The 23,767-nt window shown below is 58.2% G+C and overlaps 1 protein-coding gene across 2 annotated transcripts in view; it reads right to left on the reverse strand.

The window, feature by feature from the left end:
• Positions 1 to 23,767, reverse strand: part of LOC144732064 (A disintegrin and metalloproteinase with thrombospondin motifs 3-like) — a 77,351-nt gene that overhangs the window by 13,734 nt on the left and 39,850 nt on the right. For both annotated transcript variants that reach the window (XM_078613297.1, XM_078613296.1), the window contains exons 4-6: positions 13,865 to 14,082; positions 4,855 to 4,938; positions 4,230 to 4,386 (exon numbers count right to left, since the gene is read on the reverse strand). In XM_078613297.1, the coding sequence (XP_078469423.1) occupies positions 4,230 to 4,386; positions 4,855 to 4,938; positions 13,865 to 14,082 (459 nt within the window). The remainder of the gene's footprint in view (positions 1 to 4,229; positions 4,387 to 4,854; positions 4,939 to 13,864; positions 14,083 to 23,767) is intronic.

A 23,767-nucleotide genomic window follows, 5' to 3' on the forward strand; every position in this document is an offset into this window, starting at 1 on the left:
GCGATGCGGGGAGAAACGCGCAGAGGGGGAGTAGAGATTGGGAAGGAAGGCGGGAGAGTCGAGGGATACGAGGGAAAGGGAGAGAGATGTTTGTGATGACAGAGAGGAGTGGGGGTGTGTGTGTGTGAGATGAGAGATGGGAGGGAATGAATGGTGGACAGGGATGCGAGGGATGGAGGATGTGGGAGAGTGTGTGGGATGTGGATATTGCGCCACTGGCCGAGGCTGTGAACGTAAGGTGACCAGGGCCCCTTTGCGAACCCCCACCGCACTGACGGCCGCCGGGTTGCGAAACGGGGCGACTCATCGGCACGGCACATGGGGTCGGGGGAAGCCACGGCGCATGCGCCGGGGCCCAATGAGGACCCCTCTGGTGGTCGGGGTTGTTGCGGTGGCGTCGAGCCCTGGACGGTGTGCACACGATTAAGTCGATTGGAAATCATCGATTGTTCGTGCCCTGTAAAAATGGTGGCCCGCCCCCACGTCATGCATCCCGAAGGTGGGAAGACCCCTGAAAGCCGCCACGCCCTGGCGAGACGGGGCGGGCGACGAAGACGACGACGCTAGGCGAGACACTGGGCCCCCCAAACTGTTTACGTGTCGTCCGATTGGTCGAGTTATTGAACCTCTATATTCGGCGGAGTGAACCGGTTACTCAAACACCTCCAGTGGGTCGCATCGCCACCGCCACCACCGGCCCGGCTCGCGTTTCCGACCGCTTGGACCAACCCCTGAGCCACCAAGGCACACGGGACGGCACTCGTAAAGCGACACTCGTTATGGTTTTTCCTCTACGATCGATTGCCATTTTTGGTCAGACACGGGGCAGGCAGGCGGGCGGGCTTGCCGGTGTTTTGACGGCCCCCGCATTTTTGCAATAACTCGTCTCGGTCGCGCCACGTGCGGTGTGATCCACGGCCAAAGCCGGCCGCGTGAGCGCGCCCTGTGAGAATTCCCCGAGTCTCAGGAAGGGGGACTGGAAAGCCTCAATCTATTTTATTGCTCCGATCTGTTTTCCTAACGCCGGCACCGATCGTACAATTAATAAAATACAGATTCGGGACGGGGGACGACGCCTCTGGCTCCCGCCCGGTGAGGCCCTCGCCCGGCGTTTTCAATCGCGCGGCGTTTTTCGGCGCGCGTCTAAATTTCAACGTCTCGGCCTCTGCTCCGACCATCATCGCGATCGCCCGGCGTTTGCGGCCGGGACGTGGGCATCGCGCACGGGCGCTGCCGGGCGTGGCGACGCACGCCGAGCGTGGCGACGATTGAACCGCGTTCGCAAGCGGCGCCACAAGCTCACAGTCTCGGCCTAGGCCACGGCTGTCGCCTGATGACGCCGGTTGTAATTACTGGCGAAACGTCGTTCTCAGATTGTAAATGTTGTGGCTTGGCTCTCCAACAAACCGGTGTGCTGTACTAGTAACGAATTGGAATGTTCTGTTTACGTGGCACAAACCTTAGTAATTGGCTGTGTCGGTTGGTGGCGGGTTTAACGACACATTTATATATTTACGCGATCTAGCCCAAAAAAACACTTGTATCATGGATGATATTGGTCGCGCAAGCCTACGTGTTATAAAGGACAACGTCGCGGTAACGTCGGAACTGTTTTGTTTTGATGACGAGCGCAGGGAAGAGCGCAAGTCCGCCCACCGACGTGAAGGCGGACAGATTCTGTGCAAGCGCCGTCGTCACAAGCGGTTGCGGCCGCTCTCTCGCACACGGCGGTGCGCGACGATCCGCGGGGGAGTTCCGCGCGGAAATTCATCGCAAGCCAAACGATCGATACAGGAATTGGCCAAACGTTCCCAATGCAGGCGTTTCCTTGGTTCAGAGGGCATTGCTATTACATGGAGGTGGAGTGGTGGCGCAGCGGTTAGCGCACTATACCACGTACCCGGGCCACCTGGGTTCAATTCCCGGTCACGGTCAACGGCGGTGGTGAGCGATATCCGAACCGGACCCGGCGCGTCCGCGTTCACGAAGCCGCACCGCATTCGCCCAAACCGTTCTCACTTCCAGTAGCGGCGATTGCATCGCATCAACAAAACATTCGTCGACAGCACCAGGGGCGGCACTTGAACATGCGCGGATTGGGGGAGAAAGGAGGGAGCGGCGGAGGGAGTGTGCACAGAAGACCCGCGGATCACGCGGTTGGGGTTGGGCGAGCGTTCGGGTGAAGGCGAAATGAGATCCACAGGGCGACGAAAACACGGGGGGGGGCGGGGTATGGGGGGGGGGCATAGACAGCCCAAAGGCAGCATTCTCATTCCAGCACCGTGCAGTGGCTAGAGGAGCCGTGTGCGTCGAGTTAAAGGGACGGGCCACCCCCCGCCCGCCGAGGGCGGTAGCTCCCGGCTCGGTCCCGCGGGCCGTGGGTGCCGGCTGGGCCCGTGTCTGCTGCTTAACGTGGCTGGGAAGCAACGGAGAACAGGAAGGGTTTCCGCCCTCGGAACACCGGTGCTACCCAGCGCTCACTCGCAGCGATGAGCCTTCAGCCGCTGCTCGTGGGCCAGTGGTGGGAATTCCACATTCCTATGGCGGGGGCGATTCAACGCATAGGACGACCACCGTCGACTTCTCCACACTAATATCATCGGTCTCTCGTCCGGCCGCCAACCAGGGGTTGAACTCGCAACCTTCCGATTGCGAGCCGCTCGCTCTGCCACCGAGCCTCCTGGCCGGTAACATTTTTGGACCGAGGTTCGGTAACGTGTAGCCCGTTTGTTTGGTGAGAACGGTCAATTGACCCCCGTGACCCGCACGGAGACGGGAGGCCCTTGTCCTGCAGGGGAATGGCAAGGTGGCTGCACGCCGAGACGTTTAAATTTTGCTTTTCCACTTTTCCCAAAGCCAGAGTACGGGGAGCACAGCGGCCGACGGGGAGATGGCTGCGCTGTTAAATCTGTTAGTGGGACGGGAGGATTGACGTTTGAAATATCGTGCGGTGTTAATTTGAAGCAAAGCACTGTGTAGCGGAGAGCAGCGGAGAGGGCACGCTTGCTGCAGAACGGGGCCGTGAGAAAGAAGCAGCGGACATGGGAAATTCATCGTAAAAGCCCGAGGGACGGGTTATAACCCTGCGGCGTATCACTGGTGACGTTCTGCGCGTGAACTTCCAACGTGAAGGGCGTCGCCCTTCCCGCCACCGCCACTTTACCGAAAAAACCTAAGAATATGAGTGTCTGGCCGTCGAGAAAGTCGATTCTCACGTGCCAACGACTCGCGCTGCGAGAATCAATCCTTCCAGAGTCGCAATTCGATTCGAGAATTGTTTTGTATCCATATATGCAAACCATATGCAAAATTAAATACAAATTACTTAGGAAACAGATGATACAAAGGCGACACTCGTGCACGAGGGAGATGGACATGGGGAGCACTCGCACAGACAGACAGATCGTGCGGCACGCTCATTCAGGCACCAGCGAGACGCACCACACACACGGGGCGGATGGCACTAAAACGAGATGGTACAAACGATAATTGAAAATGTAATCGATTTTCGAATCGAACCATGACCACCGATCGTGACAAGCCAATCGGCGGCGGGGTTTGGCACGCTGCGGTTACGCAATCCCAGGCTGCGGCACGGCGTTGGAGCAGCGCACCTCCTCAAACGGACGACGGCCGCGACGGGACCCGGGCCCTCCGAGCCCCTCGGCCACTCGGGACTCTTCCCCCTTCCCCGGCCCCCCCTCCCCCTCAGGCTCCACCCTCACGGCGGCGCCGCGGCTCCCACGCCCGGCGCGGCGGGATCCGATTTTACGAGCGACGCCACCCAATGCGCGGAGCTGCTTGCATCATCGCTCGTGCCAGCGGCTAGGTGACCGGGTGGTGCCGCTCCGCGCCCCTGTCCCCCCCCCCCGCCCCCCCGTCCCCCCCCCCCCCCGTCCCCCGTCCCCCGTCCCCCCCGTCCCCTCCCCCCGCCCTTCGTCGCCGCTCCCAGAGGCTTGACGGCCGGCTTGCTGGTCCCAGCCGCGAACGACGCTCGGCTTCTGCCCCCCCCGGTTGGGAAGCACGCCGCCGCGGGCCGCGACACCGCGCGGCGCCCCATCGGCGAGCGACGGTCGGCCCTGGCAAAGCCGAGGTTGGCCAGGAGTATGGCGGAGGAAGAGGAGGGCACGGAGCCCGAGCGAGAGGCCCCGCAGGGGAGGGCGGTGGCATTGTCGTGGTTGCACGGTGCTTTGCGCTGCAGCGGTACCGGACTGAGAATGATACCTTACCTTGCATACCTGCCGGACCGAAGTCCTGGCGGGTGAGGAAGATGGCGTGGTCGTGGTGCTCGGCGTGCTCCACGTCCGCACGCTGCTGCCCATACGCCCAGCGGCACACCTGCTCCAGGCTCCGCGCCGGGTTGCCGCGCTCGATCAGGCTGATCGACTGCACGGGGGACGATGAAGATTGGGGGGGGGGGGGTGGACAGTCAGGATGGGCGGCCGTGCGTATAGGGGGGGCGCCACGCGGCAGCGTGGACGTTCCGCGCCCGTCCTCGCCGTGTCCCCGGGGAGGGAAGGCCTCATTTGCCGCGCGTCCGGGAAGTCAGGTGACGTACGCGCAGGGCCAACGTGTTTACAAACGTCAACTTGGTGTCTATCGCCTGGTGTGTCCTCAAGATACCGGGCGAGTTCAGGGCTGGGATTGCCCCCGTATATATCCATTCCCTTAGCAAAAGGCCATTACACCGTGCAATGTTATGTATATGACGACAGTGTGATGAGATGATTACGTAGCTGCTGATTGTCATAGCCGATGCTGCTGTTGCTGCTGTTGATGAACATTACATGAGGAGGATGATGACGACAATATGACCAATTGTGACGACGACAACGAGGGTGTGCGGCGCCTTACCTGCCGGTAGCCCAGCATCACCATCCTGACGAGCACGACGTTGATGTGCGCCCCCAGCGATTCGTCGTGGTAGATCTCGTTCACCTGCGGACGCACGGTCGCACACGGAGCTCGTCACGGGTCCCACTCGCCCACTCACCCGCCAACCCGTTCATTCACTCGTTCACTCACTCACCCGCTCATTCACTCACCTGCTCACCCGCTCATTCACTCACCTGCTCACCCGCTCATTCACTCACCTGCTCACCCGCTCATTCACTCACCTGCTCACCCGCTCATTCACTCACCTGCTCACCCGCTCGTTCACTCACCTGCTCACCCGCTCATTCACTCACCTGCTCACCTGCTCACCCGCTCACCCGCTCATTCACTCGTTCACTCACTCACCCGCTCGCTCACCGGGCTACAAAAACGGCAAAAGTGGCAATGCATAGGAGTGACGATTCGATTCGAGAATTGACCTCGGGGCGAATGCAGCGCCTCCAGCGGTTGGAGGGGTCGCACATGGACCCCTCGCACACGGAACACGTACGGACACAAAATGACGGGTCCGTGCACGTTGCAGCAATGGGGTCACGGTGACCCCACAAGGGAACACATCGCCACCCCCCACCACCACACACACGCCACCTCCTCGCGCAACGCAGCGCGCCGCTACTGGCGCACAGAACCACAACGCGGCGGTGGTGTCGGTGGTGGCGGTGGCGGTGATGGTGGCGTTGGGCAGTGCCAGTTGACAGCGACAAGCGGGGAACGTTGTGCGAGTGGCGACGCGAGACTCCGCGGTTTGTGAGGCTGCGAGCCGATCGCCAGGTGGGGGAGGAGCGGCAGACTGGTATCGAGTAATCGGTCTGACGATCAGCACCAATACCGATCCCTTCACGACGATCAACATGAACACCGCCCATCAACATGAATACTGATGCCTTCACCACACGGGCATCAAACACAATGATGTTTTCTGATCGCCATCGTCGCCGTCGTCGTAAGGAGCTACCATCTATCAGCTGGTGGACGAAGCCCTTCACAAAGCCATCCCCCATTCACTCACAGTTGCGTGAAGCTCAGTCTCATCGGCAGAGGCCAGTGGGGGGGGGGGGGGGGAGTTCCTCCCCAGTGGTGTCGCTGCTGGGCGTGGAGGTGAAGGGTTGGTGGATCACGGAGGGATCGGTAAAACTCTCAAAAGCTGCGAGGCTGCCAGGAGATGGCACAGCGAGTGTGGCGCTCTGGGCGTTGTCCCCTCGTGCGTGTGCTGAGGTGTTCTCCGTGCACGCCGGTGCCCTCTCTCGCGCGAGGCCAAACTCGTTAAAGACGTTTAACGCGTTAAAGACGTTTAACGCGTAGCAGGCTTTCGCAACCATTAGAGGTTTTTGTTGGGTAAGATCGCGTAAATATATAAATGCGTGTCGTTAAACCCGGCACCAACCGTCACGGCCAATTAGTAAGTTTTGTCACGTAAACAGAACGTGCCAATTCGTTACTAGTACAGCAGCACCAGTAACGAATTGCTGTACTCGTAACGACCGTTGACATGCTATAATTAAGTGACAAACCTTACTAATTGGCTGTGTCGGTTGGTGCCGGGTTTAACGATTTATATTTACTGTATTATCGTAAAAAAAGGAATTGGCCAATGCTTCCCGATGCAGCAGGGAACCCCCCCCCCCCCCAGGGAAGGAGGCCCGAAGACTCCGCTGGGCTTCCCCGAGTAGAAAGTCGTCGTCGCTAACGCGCGCTACAGGTCACAGCAGGGCACGAGTTGGACGCCGTTCTGCCTGCGGGGCTCCAGCAGGAGTTTCTGGACACCGCCACGCGAGGGAATTTCATCTGACGTGTGCTTGGGGCTTGTGTCTGTCGGCGTGAAGGCAGTTTACGTCGAATATGGCGGAAGGGGAAAAAATGGCGAGACCAATATTTTGTGGTAAAATCTGACAGTGCCCGACCTTCGCACCCACACTTGAAACCTTCCCCCAAAGTACGATCGTGACGAATCGCACACGGGTCGGCCCCAGGTCTCGACTTGCCCTCAATACCCTTCTTCTCAGGCCTTAGCCCCTTTGCTAGTTGTGCAGCGATGTGGAAAAACTGGGAGCACTGGCCCCCCCCCCACCCCCTCCCCCCCACTGAATTCGTAACCTTCCTGCCCCCCCCCCCGTTGGATACTTCCCATGCAACCTTTCGACGGAGGAATTTTTAAAAATTCTACTTGCAGAGAAAAACGCAAAGATAACATTTTTGAAGGAGGTGTCGCTACGGAAACGTGGGGCTGGCCCATGGAGGCCTGCCACAGAAAACCAGAAGGACCCGTGCCCCCCCCCCCAGCTAATGATACCGCATTTTTTGGCGGGAATTTTGCAGTAAAATGTTTAATGGGCGTTTATAGAAAAATGCCAGGAAACTTGAGTCGGGGCAGGGCCCAAGCTGCCGGTCTTGGGTCTGGGAAGCCTCTCAAGACAGTTATTCCATCTTGAAGGCAGAGCGCGGCTCCCTCCATGGGGAGGCACCGTGCCCCTCGCAGCAACAAGCGCCTGGGTTCTCATCCTGATACAGGCACCTTTCTGCGTGGAGTTTGCACGTTTCTCCCCCATCCTGTCCAGCGTTGGGTTTTAGTTTTTTTCCTCCGGGTGTCTCTCGTTTTCTACCACAGCAAAGAAAACATGTAATGAACGTAAATGTCGCTGGCCAAACACGTCCCTCCGCAGCAGCAGCATCCTCCAGCGTGCCTCCCCTGGGTGAAGTGGTCGAGATGTTAACTACCTTGCCTGGTACGCAGGAGGTCGGGGGTTCGATCCTTACCCTGACGCCTGCTGCTGTATATTTGGAGTTTGCGTGTCTCTCTCTCCCCGTGATCGGGTGGATTTTTCTCCCGGATCCCCCGGGTTTTCCCCCCACATTTAGAATCAACATCACGCGTTTAGAGTTTTTGCTGCTATAAAATTCCTTGGGATAAGCCACTTACGTTGAGTTATCATTTGTGACGGCCAAGTCGCTTCTGAAAAAGAGCTATACAGCTCAGTGGGGCCTTACCTAGTAAAATAAAATAAAAAATGCTTCAGTAGTTTATAAGCGACTCTCGTTAGATTATCGCAATGAAGCGCACTCACACGGATCTCTACACATCGACGTGAGGCCAGACCGCCATCACACACTGGGTTTTTATATATATTTTTTACCAAGTAAAAACATTTTTTGTGTTTAAATGTAAATTTTACACACGTTTATTTGCATTCACCCATTTTTCCCTCTTTGTTGGACATCGGAAACAATTGCCGTGACGGCGGAATGGGAGTTTAAATTGCTCGCAGGAATTCGGGAACGCTATTAGCGCTGGTCCGTGGGATGTTTGCGAGAGGCAGCATTCGATTTAGTGCTGTCTGTGAGTCCTGGGCAAATTGCCTTCGAAAAGTAAAACATGCGCGCACACACACATACGCGCACACACACACATGCCTGGCTACACACGCATAGAGCCAACACAAAGATCCCCCGTACAGCCATAACAGACTGTTGGGGCAAGTGCTTTTAGCGAGCACCTATAAAAGCCGGCATGGCACACGAATGGGTGTTTGGTGAGCACCATGCCCGGCCACCTTTGTCTCCACAGCGGTGATGTTCACGTACCGAACCAGGTACTCGTAAGGCTGCTTCGGATATTCTCCGCCGATGTTGACCGTGAGCGGGAATCGAACTCGTCTCGGCCGGTTCGAAGGGCAACGCTCTGACCGCTGCGCCACGACACGCGCACACACGCACGCGCACAATCGCGCACATGTGCGCACAAACACGCGAGCGCGCGCACAGACGCACAGACACGCACGCCACATTCCACTGCGCCTGCCGAAACGCAACTCATCTGGAGATTCCAAGGTCAGAATTTTTCCTAAGTTTCACAATCGTCCGGTAAACAGGCAACGGACACGGCCGCGCCGCGCATCTCTGGCCGGCGCCCGAGTCGGAGCGGCTGAGAGGACTCCGTGCCACGGAACGCACACCGCATTCCGGCCGCGCACGCAACCGCGCGTCGTTACCAAATGTGTGTCCGTTCAGCACCACCACGCCGCCCCCCCTCCGCAGCGTGACGACCGTACTTCACCACCGCCCCCACCCCCACGCGTGAACGGTAACGGTTGGATAAACCTTAAGAGCTGCAGTGGAAGTGTGTGTTTGTCGGGGATGACGCTGCGCCGCTCGTCAATGCACAGAAGCTGCTCCTAAGAGCGTGCGGTACCACAGCGGAGCACTTAGCAGGCAGCTTGCACCGAATGGAGATGACGTCACCACCGAGGCTGTGCCAGGCACTCCGAGACACGGACGCACACATACACAGGCAGACGAGGACAAGACCAAGACAAATATTCCCCTTACAGCCTTAACAGGCTTTTGGGGCAAGTGCTGTTAGCGAGGCCGGCACAGTACACGATGGGGGGGGTGTGTGGCCAGCAACCTCGCCCGACCGCCTTTGTCTCCCCAGTGGCGATGTTTTATGCACGGCACCAGACAATCATTTGAGGCCGAGTCGACCGAGGGTAGGCCCAGGACCGGTTCTCCCAGGGATCGCCGGGGTGACCGGCGAACGAGCGCAAGGGCACGAGACGTTTTGGACACCCGTGCAAAGGCAGCGAGGCGGGGGGGGGGGCAACCCCCCAAAGTCCAGCGATGGGGGGAGGGGAGGGGGTTGAAGGGGGGGGGGGCGATTTCCTCCCCAGCCCCACCGCTCACCTTGAGGGCCAGAACATCGGGTACTGTATTTGACTGATCATTAGCAGAGGAAATACAGTGAATGTCTTTAAGTTAATGTAGGGGGGGGGGGGACCCTGTTTAAAAAGCGTGGCATTTCAGGACCACCCCAACTTTCTGCCAGAACAAAATGTACCATGCCAATGCCTGAGTGCCCCTCCAGCCCGCGTCAGCCCCCCCAGCCCACGTGAGCCCCCCTAGCCCCCCTAGCCCCGTATTCTGCTGGCTCTGCTCAGCGCTGGTAACCGCCCGCCACAGGCAGACTCTGAAAGCCTCTATTTACACAAAGGAGCTATTTTTGAAGATAGGACAAATTAAAGAATCTGCTGTTTACTTTTTGGACGTGCAGCACTGGGCGGCAAAACAAGTGCCCTGGACAAACAAGGACGGAAATAGAACGGGACCTAGAAAACCACAAACAGAACCAAGAGCAGCACAAACACTCCACTGTCCTGTGAATGTACAAAGATACCCCGCCGTTTCGCCTTAACAGGCGCTGTTAGCGAGTAGCACCGATGAAGGCCGGCACGGCACACGAGGGGGTGGGTGGCCAGCACCCTGCCCGGCCACTTTTGCCTCCCTAGTGACGATGTTTACACACCGCACCGGGTGCTCATTTGAGGCTGAGTCGACCTAGGGGAGGCCCAGGACCGTTTCAGATAATCGCGAACCCGGGTCGTCAGGTTCGTAGCGCAGCGCGCTAAACCGCCCCCCCCCCCCACCAGCATCACTCCCACAGCTCGCCGCAGGCAGCCACAACGCTGCCCTCTGACCTCCGATCGCAGCCAACTCGGGATGTGAACCCAGAACTCGGCCGCAAGCCAACACAATCCCAAACTCTCAAGTCCCAACGGATTCCCTGCCGCCCCCCCCACCTCCCCCACCTACGAGGTGGTGTGCAGAGTCATAGTCACAATTGACAGGACCTTAGTCAATCTGCTGCTAGATGAAAGCCTCTCCCCGCACGCTCCGAGGGTTACGGTGGTTGTCTTGGCCGTACTTCACGACGCTGGTCGGCACGTGTTGGCGAAGGGGGTGCAGCAGAGGTCGCAACCGGGTACCCGATACCCGTACCCTACCTGATACCTGGCTACCCGTACCCGGCCGGGTACGGGTACGGGTAGGCCGTGAGTCACTGGTGAGTAACTGTTTGTCACTCATTTCGGGTAGGGTACGGGTAGGGTACGGGTAGGGTACGGGTAGGGTACGGGTAGGGAACGGGTACCCATTTTCGACCCTGGTGCGGCCGGGTACGGGTACGGGTAAGGAATCAAAACCCGTTTGCGACCTCTGGGGTGCAGCAACACGCCGGTTCGGCTGTCGCTCGCCACGGATGTGAGGCACGGCTTGGGAATCTAACTCGGGAAACCGGGAGCAAAGTGCAGTGTGCTAACCACCGAGCCGCCACTCCCCCCACTGCCAATTTAGGCTCTTACCTGCCCATATTTAAAGTTCTGTCTCTCTAGCTCTTTGTTTCAGGGAGAGAGGGGAGAGGAGGGAGGGAGAGGAGAGAGAGGGACCGAGTTGCGGGGACGGAGATGGAAACTCAGCTGCTCCGACAAGGAGGCCTCTGGAATGCGTCGACGACGATGATGATGACGATGATGACGACGACGGCAATGATGATGACGATGACGGCGATGACGATGACGGCAACGATGATGACGATGACGGCAACGATGATGATGATGACGACGATGAAGATGTGAGTGCAGTGCTGCGGGCTCCTCTCAAATGATTCGTTAACCAAAACAAAAGTGCAGGCGCACGCACGCGCACAGGCACGAACGAACACGCGGCGGTGAGCACACACGCACACACGCACGCACACACGCGCGCACACGCACACGCACACACGCGCTGTGCACGCGCAGACATGAACACGTGCGCGCGCTCGGGGGGCGGCTCGCGATTATCTGGGGCAATGGGAGGGGGGAGTTGGGGATGTGCATTAGAGAACGTACACGATGCACACGCACGCACACAAACGTCCGTACGTGAAACTCACCGAGACTTCCCTGGATAAATTAATATGATTATTGTTGTTGTCACGATTACAATTGTAACGGCTCAGGTCTCGGCGCGGCAGCAATTTACAACCGCTCCAGCTGGGCGAGTGAAAACCTCCTCCTGAGCCAGTGGCAAAGCATTTTAATTTTTCCACCACCAAACCACAATGGCCTAAGTTAATTTACCCAGGAGATGACGCGGCGGGGACTCCTAAGAGCTCGCAGATCCTGGGATCAGCATCCCGGGTTTCAGACGCGCAGCTCACTCTTACGAATGACGAATTGTCGTCTCTCAATATCTCGCCGGTTAAACAAAATAAACGTGAGACTGGATGAGGCGAGTCTACGCTCTCAGCCCAGTCCACCTTCTCGCCCATTTCTATAAAACTATTCAACTCTTTTTTATTTTACCAGGTAAGGCCTACTGAGCCATACAACTCTTTTTCCGAAGCGACTTGGCCACAAATGATAGCTCAACGAAGTGGCTCATCACGTGGAAATTTCTAGCAGCCAAGTACTCTAAACACGTGATGTTGATTCTGAATGTGGAGGGAAAAACCGGAGGATCCAGAAAAAAATCCACAAGAGCACGGGAAGAGAGACACGCAAACTCCAAATATACAGCAGCAGGCGTCAGGGTCGGGATCGAACCCACGACCTCCTGTATACCAGGCAAGGTAGTTAACATCTCATAGCCACCGTGGTGAGATGTTAACACTCTCTGCGGGGCATATGAAACGTGTGGCCCCCGAAAGTGAATTAAAAAAAAAAGTCCTCATTGAAGTGACCTCACAAGTAGTTTTGCGACGTCACCTTCCAGCATAGTTCTCTGGCACAGGGTGATGCACTGCTGGCTGCAAGACCCCAAACGGGAATGTCTTCGTCTCGCAACGCGATGCCGGCAACACAATTGGAACATAATTGGGGGGTGCGGGGAGTCGATGGGGGAAGGGTGGGGGTGGCGAGGGGGGGGGGGTCCGAAGGGGACTATGATAATATCCTGTTGGGGTTTCCACACGAATCATCAAGGGGGTACACCGGGGATCGCTCGCCCCCTCCGAGACACTTTCCATCTCAGGTGGCATCCATCATGCCTCAACAAATTCGAAGCAGCAACACAAACGATTTCCGCTCTTTCTGGGACGCACTCTGGAATCCCGCTGGAATCGCGCTCATTTGCAAACAACGCCGGTGTTGTTTGAAACTCTAGGACCTCATTAGTGAGCACGGCAGGAGTGGGGGGGGGGGGTGCGTGTCCGGGGCTGGCGGCATGCTTGCTCCCGGAGGGGGTGGGTGGGGGGGGCAGCACCAGGTTCACAGTGAAGGTGCGGGAAAGAGAGCAGAGGTGGAAATTCCACATTTCTATGGCGGTGGGGGAGGGGGTGGGGGCGAGTCAATCCATCGGACAGCTGAATTCGACACGAAGCGGTACTCGCTTTATGTTAACTACCTCGCTAAGTATACAGGAAGTCGTGGATTCAATCCCGCAGTTTGCGTGTCTCTCTCCCCGTGGTTGCGTGAATTTTTCTCTGGGTCCTCCGGTTTACCCCTCCACATTTAGACCAACGTGGCGTTTGGAGTATTTGGCTGCTACAAATTTCATCGTGATGATGAGCCACTTCGTTGAGCTATCGTTTTTGATAGCCAGGCTGCTTCTGAGAAAGAGCTATACAGCTCAGTGGGCCTTACCTGGTCTAAAAAATATATAAACATTTTTTTTGATATATAGCTTAAACCCAAACAAGGATATGAACTCGCTCTACCGCTGAGGCACCTGCCTGGGTTCTAAGAGATGAGGGATTGGGATGTGGAATGGGGTTAAGAAGAAGGGAATCGTAGAGACACATGCGGTTTCGTAGACCGCTCGAAATCCAAGTTTGGAGTTCCAGATCGAGCCGTTTCAGCCACAAGGCGTGTTGCCAGCCGTGGCGTACGCATCAGAAGAATGCGCCGCTGGCAAAGGGAGCGGAACCACGTCCAAAAGTGCGGGGTTTCCAAGCCAGGCTGCGCGTTGAGCAGTCCTCCTCGCAAGCTTTCTCCGCGCACTACCGCGGGCATCTTCAGGAGTCGAATACGGAGGGAGCGGAGGGGAGTCGACGCCCGCGAGCGGTGCGTGGCGCAAGCCCGAGAGGAGACAGTGCGCGGCACGCGGCGCAAGCGGCTGCGAAAACCTCACGCGAAGAAACACAGAGAGGGTGGGAGGGAGGGAGGGGCACCGTGGCTCAAGCGCAACGCGGCGATGGCGCGGCGGGAGAGGGACTCACGATGTTCATGAGCGTGAGCAGGTAGTTCTGCACGTGCTCCTTGCCGTGGAAGCGCACCACCGAGTCGTCCACCGCCAGCAGCACCTCCACGTTGTAGTCCTCGCTGGCCGTGTGCCGGCGGGCCCGCGCCCGCTCCCGCACGCGGTCCTCCACCACGCCCTCCAGGTGGCGCAGGCCGTCCGCCAGCGCGCCCGCCGGCCCGTCGGCCCCCGGGACACCTGCCGGACGACAACGCAGACGCGGTCAGACGGATTCAGAGGATCGAGAGACGCGGATCTGTGTGGCAGGACACGGGGGCTTCTCATCTGCTAGAAGGCTCCGCTGCCAGCCCACCTATCGGCCCATCTGCCAGCCCGACTGATCCCCGAGACACCTGCCAGACAACGTGGATACAGACATGGTCAGATTAATCAATTTTGAGAGAGCTGTGAAGCTCCAGGATGAGATGCGGGTACCAATCAGCAGCTGCCGAGACAGCGGGCGACAGGGCCCAGAGGTCGTCTTCAACGGCGTCTCCCTGCGCGACCCCGACCCCGACGTGTGGGCGTACCGCCGTTGTAAACGCCACGCAGCGAGGCCTGCTGCTACCAAGGCGGACCCTGCGCCTCGCCTAGTTTGTGCACTGGGTTGACACTCTCCGACTTGGCTGAAGGTACACGAGGGACACAGCCCCCCCCCCACCCCGTGTATCCAACACGGTTGCTGGCAGCGAGCACTCGTGAAGTCCCAACACACCACCTGAGGGGGGTGGTGTGGCCAGCACCATGCCCGACCACCTTTGTTTTCCCAGCACTAATACTTGCACAGCGCACCCAGCACTCATTTAAGCAAACCTGTCAACCTTATCACCTTATTACAGACCAATGCAAACCTTATTGGGCATCCCGCGCCCTTGTAAATCTCAACGTTCATCCATCACAGGAGAGAAACACAAATAAATAGACAAAAAAATAAAATAACTTTGCCCATATTGAAACGGATGTACGCCGTATGGACATGAAAACAAAATTTCCCTGTACAAGAATACAGGTCAACCGTATGGTGTGACAGGGATGTTTAAAGCCGAGTCGAACAAACGGAGGCCCGAGACCGGTTAAGACATACACCACTCATTGTTAACCAAGGCCGGGAGTCAATATTTGAGATTTTTTTTTTACTTGGAAAAATTTGGACCATGACGCAGGCACACAATGGCCTGACTCGTTTAAAACGACGCAGTATTAACCGGGGTGGCCTGCCGGATTTAATCCTCTGCAACAACAACAAGCGGCAGCAACGCAAGCCAGACCCAGCGCGTGAGTGGGCCAAGCCGTAAGGATCTGGTTTGGATAGTATTTGCTCTGGCAGCACATATTCTAATGATCTGGTGTTTTTTTGGGTTAGATCGCATATGGATGATTACCTCTATTATGGATGATATTGGTCGCGAAAGCCTACGTGTTAAACGGATCTGGTTTGGTATTTGCTCCGGCAGTACATATTACAAGGATCTGGTTCGGATAGTACTTGCTCCGGCAGTACATACACTCAGAATCTGGTTCGGATAGTACTTGCTTCGGCAGTACGTGTACTCAGGATCTAGTTTGGATAGTACTAGCTCCAGCAGCACATATACTAAGGATCTGGTTTGGATAAGAAGCCAACTTGAGCCTCCAGCACAGAGAGCCACTCGACCGCAGTGCAAATGTGCGGCGCGGTTAACACGAGCACCGGCGCAACGCATCGGAAAACTCCAAGGATTTATTATTTGCATTCACACATTTGCGAGTTTCGTTTGATTTATTTTTAACCGTTGCAATAAAACGCCGGGTTTAGAGGCCCGCGTCGCGCGGTGTTGGCGAGGGCCGCTTGGTAGAAACGCGGCCTTCAACCGTCACCGTCACCGCGGCGATCTTCGTTAAAGTTGCCGGCCACGGCTAACATCGGTGGCGAGCGATGCCTGAACCGGTCCTGCCCCCTGCCCGACCCCCCTTCCCCGCCATCTTCATCAACCGTACTGACCAGCACGGAGAAGTATGGCCAACCGGCATTCGCTAATGACACGGCATTAGGAAAGTTTTCATCCGGCAGCGGATTGACCAAGGAGCTGTAAATAAAAGAGTATAACGGCATCTCAAAGAGACCGCACCAATTGAAGAAGCTGAAGCTTACGTCGGGTCTGTGTTTTCTCCAGTCGGACGGCAGGGAGCGAGAGGCGCAGGGAGGAGGCGGCCGTGCCGCGGGGCTGAGGACGACGCTCCGCACGGACAGACTCGCAAGTTGCTCAACCAGAGGGGAGAACTCGAGGGACGAGGGTAGAGTCTCACTCGCGAGCGCGAGCCGGGCTCGCACGAGTCGCAAGAGAGAGGCGGCCATGGCCAGAGAGGAGGGAGATGCGGGGAAGTCTTAACCCCGGACTCAGGGGGCAGGGAGCCGCAGGGCGGAGGTCCGGCGGGCAGGGGGCTTCCCGACGGCTCCGCCGAATAACGCGCGCCATTGATACCGTCGCGTCCCGGCGCCCCAACCACCCACCCGGCTAACTCTCCCCGCGCCCACGGAACGCCGCACCCGCCGGTGAGCGGCCAAGTCCTCGCGCGCCGTCGCGCCCGCCGATCCTGGCGAGCGGCCGCCAGCGCACCGGCTATCGCCTTCCGGCGCTGGGCTTTGATGCCGCTACAAGGCGGAGAGCACCGGCCGGCCGCAGTCGCCCGGGAACGATAGCGGCGGCGGCGGCGCGACACAAAAGCCGGCGCTGTCTTGCCTGTCCGCGCCGAGAATCCCAACCCGGAGCCAGGCCTCACCCCGCTATCCGGTTACGTGCGACAGCGCGCGCTTGTTCCCGGGCCGGGCCGGCGGAAAGCGATGGGCCGCGGTGCCGGAGTTTCGGCTTTCATGATTGCCGGCAGCGGGGACACCGCGGCTTGGGGGCACGGCGCGTAAAATTATCTTGTCCACGACGCGTCGTCGGGGGGGCAGGGGGGGCCCCGCGTGGGGACGGGACGGAGCGGGGAGATCAAACGGCGCTGCACACGGCGCCCTTTGTGTCGCCGTCGGGGGTTTGTTTGACGGTTACCGACAAACGCGGCAGCGCCGCCGGCGAGGGCTGGCGAGCAGCCCGCCGGCGGGCACGCCGCCCAAACGGGCCGTCAGCCTCTGCCCCGCTCTGTCGCCGCCGCCGCCGTCGTCGCCGCTGTCCCTCATCGCGAGCGACTCCGTGGTCTGCGTGCCATCTGTTGCCCCGCAGCAGTTTGGCAGGGCGCGTGCCGCACGTGGGGGGGGAGGGGGGGTTGGGGCGGGGACGATCTCTTTCGTTACAGAGACGACGGACTCTGTAAAAATTAATAACACAGTTTTTTTCTGGGTTAGATTGCGTACATTTATAAATGTGTCGTTAAACTCGCCACCACCTAACACAGACAATTAGTAAGGTTTGTCACGTAAATAGAACATACCAATTTGTTACTAGTACAGCACACCTGATGAAGCTGGTTGTAATTACTGGCGAAACGTCGAGCTTGGCTCACCAACACCCCGGTGTGCTGAACTGTTTACGTGACAAACCTTACTAATCGGCTGTGTGTGGTTGTGGCGGGTTTAACGACACATTTATATATTTACATGATCTAACCTGTATTATGGATGCTATTGGCCGTGAAAGCCTACTGCGTGTTAAACTCCGTAAAAATTGTGGCGACACAAAAAAAAGGAATTTCCGAACCGGTTACGGGAACAGAAAAAAAAACGACAAATTCCCAAAACGATGCGGAGCCCCGCAGCGGACTGGAGGGATCCTCGCTCGACCCGCACTGCCGTGCGTGCTCCTGTCGCGCTCACGAGCCTAACAACGGTCTAAAAAGAACATTCGAATGTGTTTGGAATACAATCATGGACATCGCCTCTACACGGGGTCACACTGAGTAAGAGTAATGGGATTGTAGCAAATGCACCACGGAGCCCTGGGCATGCGGGACCCGACTCCTGGAACGAGTCCAACTGTGGAGCCATGTGAGCGGTACCCTGAGCGCATGGCGACGCACGCACGCCACACGCACGCACCCCGCATGCACCCTGCACACACGCACCCCGCATCACACACACACACACCCTGCACCCACGCACGCATCCCGCACACACACGCACCCCGCATGCACCCTGCACACACGCACGCAGCACACACGCACCCCGCATCACACACACACACACCCTGCACCCACGCACGCACCCCGCATCACACACACATACACCCTGCACCCACGCACGCATCCCGCACACACACGCACCCTGCATGCACCCTGCACACACGCACGCAGCACACACGCACCCCGCATCACACACACACACACACCCTGCACCCACGCACACATCCCGCACACATGCACCCCGCATGCACCCTGCACACAGCACACACGCACGCATCACACACACACACCCTGCATCCACGCACGTATCCCGCACCCCGCACCCTGAACTTGTCCACCCGCGCGTCTCTCCGCCTCTCAGATTTGCCACGTGTCTGATTTTGTATTCGTTTGTAAGTCCTCAATGGTTGTGTTTATCTCATGTGGCTGTCTTTCTGTCAAACCTAAATGTATTTCTGTTTGTCTGTCCGTCTCTTTGCTCTATGTCCCATTTACAGGTAAAACCCAAGTTTATTTGGGTTAAATAAAAATCTGCAACAACAACAAAAAAACGCCCCAAAATATTTCTCGACTGCATATGAATGTACTACCACCGAGCCGGCTAAACTCCCAGTTTGTTTTCCGTAGGCCAATCTTCACGCTTGCCGTCACGAGCAATTAAAGATCTCCCGGACGGGCGTGCGGCGGCCACGGCTGCGACGGCACGGAGCGCCCGGCCTACGGAGCGCCCGGCTCGGTTCGACGCGACGGCGTGTGTGCGCGCGGCAGAGGGAGACAGCGGCGCGTGGGACGAGCAGGTGGTGGAGCCGCCCCTCCTCCTCCTTTTCCGGCGGTGGCGGCGACGGGCCGCTCACGTTTGCCCACGCTCCGAACCGCGCTGGCACGGCAGGCGGGTCGGGGGCGGGCGGAATCTGTCAGTTTGTCACGATCTCCCCTCCGGCACAAAACCGGCGTTCATCAGACCGTCGCCCACCGAGAAAACGCCAACGACAAAAAAAGCAAGACAGCCGCGTTTTCACTCGACGTGCTTTTTCTTTTTTTATCGTGGACGCGATCCGCTTTGAAGTTCTCGCTGCGCCCTCAACGCTTGCTCAGACGAGTGAGGGCACTACCCACGGCGGGAGATGCCAATCAGCGCCGTCTTAATGCCCCGCTCTGACACACGGGCATTCGCGCGGAACGTGGAACCAAAAAGTGAAAAGCACGCAGAGAAGCGCGCTTTGAATTACACCGCGAGACAGGGAAGAGGAACGCGTGCGTTAGAGAACGCACGCGGGCGAGTGACATTGTCCACACTGTGGATAAATGTGGCATGGCCTTTGGCAGGACACGTCGCCAGAAGCGATGACGGACGACGGTCGAGATGAATAACGGAGCGGCAAGCCGAGGAATGCAACGCGTCCGAGGGGAAGTCCGTGCAAGAGACGGGGCGCGATGGCATCGGCTCTCGAGGCCTTCATCCAGCAGTGGATTGATGACAATGATGACGACGACGATGCGGGCGCTGACACTGATGGATCAATAAGCCATGCGGGGAGACACGGATGGCTGATCCGCATGAGGGACAACCGCCCAAGCGTGACAAGAACTTTCACGACGGCGAACAAGAACGTGACAGCTCTTCGTGTATTTCTTCCTAAACACTTGTGTCTGTACTCGTGGAAAGCAATACACGTGAGAACTGTTTAACATTGCTGGTGGTTTAATCCCAGGCACGCGACGATTTATAGAATTTACCCAAAATCGCTTCGTGCGTTCGCGATATCCGCAAGTCGAGTATTGGAGACTTCGAGAGCCAGTTCCGCGGTGGCGATGGCGAGATGAGAGACCGGACGAGACGGACCGGGGAACGGACCGTGACACGGACCACGAGATGGACCGTGGAACGGACCATGCGGGGCACGGTGCAGCGGAGACAACAGAGAAGCTGCTCACAGGCGAGACCTGGCAGGTCACTCCTGCAGGTGACTCTCTCTGAGCCTCTGGAGCGTGCAGCGCGTTAAACAAACAATCTTGACGCGAATCGCGACGAGCCATCGAATCGCAGCGGAGGGAGGTGAGGGGGTGGTGGGGGGTTGTGGGGTCCCGCCGGAAAACGAGGTGTGCAAGGCGGGGGGACAGATCGCGGGCGGGCTGCCCCCCCGTCATAGCCAGTGTCTTCTTAACCAAACCCCTGTTATTTCCACAAACAACAGAGATTAGCCGTTTTACAGCTTATTCATATTGCTCTTCGACGCCTTCTGACTAAGGGTGAGATTGGTCATGCACTCGCTCTGTCTGGCCGCTTGTCTCGTCCGCAGCGCGAGGCATGAACTCTCGCACGTTGCAAAGCAACCCGAACGGTTCGAACTACGCGCATCTTGAGAGAGGGTGGGTGGAGGTGAGGCTCCGAGGGGAGTGCTGTGACTCGTATCCCCGCTGGATCACACGGCGCAGCCCACACCTGGGCCCACACCTGTGCCCACACCTGTGCCCCGTGTCAATAAAGTGATACACACCTGGTCAACAACAACAACAGCCGCCATTCACCACTGTGGCGGTGACGTCACCATGGCACTCGTGCCAGGTTAGGTGCACAAACCTTGATCACACGTGCCCCTACCAGATTATAAGACTGCACACCTCAGGGGACGAAATACGTCTTATAATCCAAAGAATTCGGTAATGATAATGACGATGAATTTAAAAATGAAATATGAAATGCCCCACAAGTGTCTTCTAAACTCTGCCTTTGTCCAGTGGGTGCCGATGCGTACAGTGCGGCCGGCTGTCGTAGGTCCATCGGCTGCCAAAACTCGGCGTCCTTCAGCGAGGCCTTGCCAACTTTTGCGCTTAAGTGGCCTTTTCACGAGGCTGTGGCCACACAGCCCTGATTTATCTCAAGATTGGCGTCAAATCTGAAAACCCTCCTCGCATTTTTCCACTTTCCACGTCTCCCTTCCCGTGCACCCACCCCCCTCCCCGTGCCACCCCCAGCCCCCCACCGTCCGCCCACCCCACCCTCCCCAGTCCTCCACGTCCCCTCATCCCCCTCTCCCCTCTTCCTCTCTCCCGGCAAGGCCCCATTCCAGCCCCATCAATGGCCCCTCTGCAGCATCCAAACCAAATCAATATTTTGCCACTTGGATGAGGCTTCTATTTTCTTTCAAAGCTTATACTATTACTACTACGACTATATACCGGGGCTTTTTTTTTAGTACAACACAAGGGCGCACGCACGCACTTTGCCGAACGCCCCCGCGTTCAAAGCGAAAATCGAAGAATCTTTTTTTTTCCCCCTTCCTCGTTCAAAGTCTGTCCTCTCTGTGTTTTTGTCCAGGACCGGCGGCAGGCCCACACGGGGGCCTAGACGGGGGGGGGGGGTTCAAAGCCGAGCTCTGCTCTCAGACGACGCTCCTCCTCAGACTCGTAAATCACCCCCCCCCTCACCCCCATTCCTGACCCCGCTGCGGGTGACGACGGGGTTAACGGCGCAGCCGACGAGCGCGCAAGGCGGTGCAACTGCACGGAGGCTGGAGCTCACGGGTCCAAGGGAACCCAGGTTCTGGGCTAACAAGGGGGGGGGGGGTGAAGGGAGTGGGGGGGGGAGTCGACACTGGTGAGACTGCACTGTCAGTTAAAATCCACGCCATTTTTGGGGTACATTTCCGCCGTGTGATTTAAACACCGCCGGGAAGTTGGCCCTGAGCGAGTGTCGGCACAGCGAGTGACCCCGTGACCTCACGGCTGTTTGCGGGGCCGGCCCAAACGATGATTATTCGTTTCGAGATAACCGTTATCGAGAACCAGTGCAGGACCCCAGGTGTAAATTAAGGTCAAAAGGTCATCGTGACCAATGTCACCGCACTTGGCCATCACTTCCTTCCTTGCGCTCGAGCCCGCAGTTTGGCAAGTCGACGTGTGACCTTCTAAGTCCACTCCACGTCCCACCACCGCCACCGGCGCCTGTGCACAAGCTGCTCCACCTTCGCGGCTGCCACTCCGTAGCTCATCTCGACCGCACGGCATCGCCGTCCCTCCGATCTACGACGCGTCCCCGCCACCGCCGCGGTCGCTGCGCGTGCAACGTCGATCGAAGCGCCTGACGGGACGCCCGCGCGAAGGAGACGTTCCATCTCTAGGGATTAGTCCGGGTGAAATTTTGTTCAAGCCCTGTTTGCGTTCAACATATATGGACGCGACAGGGAATTGTGCCCATTCACGCAGGAGGAGGCAGCCGGGGGGGGGTGTGAAGGCAAGGTGAGGAGTGGGGGTGGGGGCCGTGTGGGAGGAGGAAGCCCAATGAAGAGGGGGGGGGGTGTGGGCTGGTCAGGCCGTTGTGGATCTCCGCAATTTTGCTCGGTCAGCATTCTCAAACAACCGCCAAACGGCACAGCCGGACTTGCACACACGCGCGCCGGGAAACGCCAGGGTTCACCAACAAGGCGCACAATGCGTCTAGGGCAAGCGCTCGCGTATCCACGGCAAACGTTTACAGAGAGGGCCCTGAGTCCACAGTGAGAAGTGTACGGAGGCCGGAGGTCGGTCGGCCGGTCGGGTGGAAGGAAGAGGCCACTGCCAACCCAGCACAACACGGGACGACTCGTGTCTAGGGCAAAGCATTCACACGGAGAGACGCGGGGTGCCAGGGAGTCACTTATTTAACCAGTCCAAAGAGTTTTTTTTTTCAGGAGGGTCCTGCTACGTTTGGATGTTTGGCTAACACCAATGACACACTGTGCCTGTGTGTGTGTGGGTTTAGCTCAGGGCGGAAACCAGAGAACACCCAATGCCGAACAGGGGGAGAACTTACAAACTCCACAAAGACGGCGAGCGTGCGAGTCGGGAACCGAACCCAGGTGCTCTCTTGCTGTGGGGCGTAAGCGTTACCGCTGCGTGCCCCCCCCCCCCAACCCTGCCGCCTGAAGGAGTTTGCCACTCACATGTCGCCCTCTCACCCCACCACTCAGACAGCACAAGTCGGCGGCGGGAGGGCGGCGGGAGGGCTGGATGGGGGGGATGGGGGGGGGGTGTTCAACTCTCACCAAATTGCCGAGCGTCCAAACGAGCCGTGCCGAGCGGCCTCCGGCCACAGCCGGATCCCCCCCCCCCCAACCACGGGCGGTAGCCAGAGGCTCATTTCTCACCGAATATTGTCCTGGGTCACCGGTAGACTCGAGTAGGGGACACGTGACTAGCAGCAGCCACAGCGAGAGGCATGCTGCTGGACGCGGTGTGCCGGGCGCGCAGATATTATCACGGTCGCCGACCACGACACGTCTGGGCTGTGTCTGTGGCTACGACTCGTCGCTTGCCACCTTCTCTGGGATACCAGCGACCTGGAAAATACTCGGCGAGCTATTAAGCCCTGGGGGGGCACGCGGCCCCTACCGCCAGGAGCGCCACGACCGGCACGGAGGCCCCCGGCACGCCAGGGGGCCCCAAGCGCGGCGCGCTGGGCGCCACGCTGCACGCCGCCGGCGGCACAGCATGGCGGTGACGTCACCACGGCGCTTGCGCCAGGCTAAGTGCACTTTAAGGCCACGTGAAGTGTCAAACGCCCGCTGGCAGGAGGTCATAGGACAGACCCGGGTGCCACGGGTTGACTGAATGAGATGACCTGTGCCACCCCCCTACTCTGCCAACTGGCGGATCACACACACACATTCGTGAAACACCCTCCATACCGCCAGAGTATGATGGCAGTACAGCAAGTGGGTTGATTTCCATCTGTATCCCAACCGTACGGGCACTGAGCGTCACCTGCCTACAGTGTCTGATTTGCCTCCCATGGAATTTGCAGATC

Source organism: Lampetra planeri, chromosome 41 (genome assembly GCF_965212315.1).
Source record: "Lampetra planeri chromosome 41, kcLamPlan1.2.h2, whole genome shotgun sequence".
Taxonomy (NCBI): Eukaryota; Metazoa; Chordata; class Hyperoartia; order Petromyzontiformes; family Petromyzontidae; genus Lampetra; species Lampetra planeri.